General features: G+C 44.8%; 1 protein-coding gene across 1 annotated transcript; it reads left to right on the top strand.

Moving 5' to 3' along the window:
- The first annotated feature begins 924 nt into the window (after positions 1–924).
- On the top strand, positions 925–1,815 carry LOC144457438 (protein FAM78B). Its single transcript, XM_078154553.1, has one exon. It carries the CDS (start codon positions 1,042–1,044, stop codon positions 1,414–1,416), a length of 375 nt encoding a protein of 124 aa, XP_078010679.1. The 5' UTR covers positions 925–1,041; the 3' UTR covers positions 1,417–1,815.
- The last annotated feature ends 232 nt before the right edge of the window (positions 1,816–2,047 follow it).

Raw genomic sequence — 2,047 nt, forward strand, 5'->3', positions numbered from 1 at the left:
GGATTTGAAGGAAAATGGGGAAACAGTGAGGCAGCTAAGTGGCACAGTGGATAGAGTGGTGGGCCTGGAGCCAGGAAAGCCTGGGTTCAATTACAGCTTCAGACACATACTAGCTATTTGACTCTGGGCAAGTCACTTAAGTCTGTTTGCCTCAGTTTCCTCATCTATAAAATGATCTGGAGAAAGAAATGGCAATTTGCTCCAGTATCTTTCCCAAAAAAAACCCCAAATGGGCACATGAAGAGTTGTGTATGACTGAAAACAACCAAACTGGGGGAACAGTATGTTGTAGGGTGTCCATTTGAAGTGCTACTCTCCTAAAAATCAAGGTAGTTGCTGAAGGGTGAGAGTTGTCTCCTCATTCTAGCTGTTCCTTAGTTTTCTCTTGGCTAAACTGGTGGCTAGCTAGAACTTATGTGTCTTGAACAATCCTATTGCTTGGACAGTTATTCCACTGTAACCCCTAATATATTACTGTAATCCTCAATATTCCTTCATCCCTACAGACTCTGACCTATAAACCCCAGATAGAGTAACTTATCTTCCTCTTCTTTTTGACTTGATGGTTCCTTTCATGTACAATAAGGAGACGATCTCAAACCTTTAGGTGTCATTCCACTGCCACTATTGATTGGCACATTTGTAGGCTTCACAGCTGCAAGTTTGTGATGCCCACCTCTTTGAACCAATTGTTCCCAACTGGGAATGCCATTATTGAAATCTATGGGGGGACTCTACAATAGGATGGTGTACATTTTTTTAACCAATCCTTTCTTTTGCCAGAGTTCATATGCTACTCTGTGGGGTCATGTTAATAAGACAGGGGCACCTCTCTACCCTTTGTAGAATTAACCCAGCCTCTTCTTTTCTTGTAAATCTCTTCTGCTTTCCTAGGTCAAGCTGGGAACTGCCGGATTTGAGGGAAGGGAGAGTAAAAGCCATCAGTGACTCAGATGGGGTGAGCTATCCTTGGTATGGGAATACTACTGAAACTGTGACCCTGGTGGCCCCACCAACAAGATCTCCAGGTTCTCAGTCAGTATGAATGACAATTTCTACCCCAGTGTGACATGGGCTGTCCCTGTGAGTGACAGTAATGTTCCACTGCTGACGAGGATCAAGAGGGACCAAAGCTTTACCACCTGGCTAGTGGCCATGAACACAACCACAAAAGAGAAGATTATCCTACAGACCATCAAGTGGAGGATGAGAGTGGACATTGAGGTGGATCCCCTGCAGCTTCTTGGGCATCGAGCCCGGCTGGTGGGCAGGACTCAGCAGGAACAGCCTAAGATCCTGAATCGAATGGAACCCATCCCCCCCAATGCACTAGTGAAGCCCAATGCCAATGATGCCCAAGTTCTCATGTGGAGACCCAAGCGAGGACAGCCTCTGGTTGTGATACCTCCTAAATAGAATATTATTGTGTGTCTGGTACACACAGCCAAGGAGTGTAATGATGCTGTCAGGGCATAGTGTGAACAAAACTGATATTCTGAGCCAAAGCAGACCTCTCGGGTTTGCCTGCCTTCGCAGCCACTAATAAAAAATGGGGTTGCTCTTCAGGCAGAGGAATCATATTCCCTGGGAAGGTCCCTCCTTATTGAGGAAAGGAAATCACTGATCTTATGGACTTCCTGTGATGTATCCTGTGGGTAGCCATACTTCAGGGCTGATTAAGGAGGCTTCCTTTATCTGAACAACTGAACTGAATCCTTTGCAGTGAGACACAAGGAATGAAAACACAATTAATCAGTGCCTGTGGCAAATGCTGCTTCCCAACCATTAGAAGTGGAAATGGAAAACATCCATACCAGGTGTTTGTAAGACATACAGTCCTAATGACTGATCAGAGGGTGTTTCAAAATGGGGTTGAAAGTTGGGTGGTAGTGGGGTGGGGAAAAGGGACAAAAAGGGGAGGAGTTGTTACAGTAGTTATACCTATGCATTTTAATTGATAATCAAATGGTCAACATGTTCATTGGAATGAAAGGAATGTTTACAAAGGGGGCAAGTGGAAATGTGTTCTGCATAGAACTGTCCTAGG

Source organism: Phascolarctos cinereus, unplaced genomic scaffold, assembly GCF_003287225.1.
Source record: "Phascolarctos cinereus isolate Bilbo 61053 unplaced genomic scaffold, phaCin_HiC Scaffold_5;HRSCAF=322, whole genome shotgun sequence".
Lineage (NCBI taxonomy): Eukaryota > Metazoa > Chordata > Mammalia > Diprotodontia > Phascolarctidae > Phascolarctos > Phascolarctos cinereus.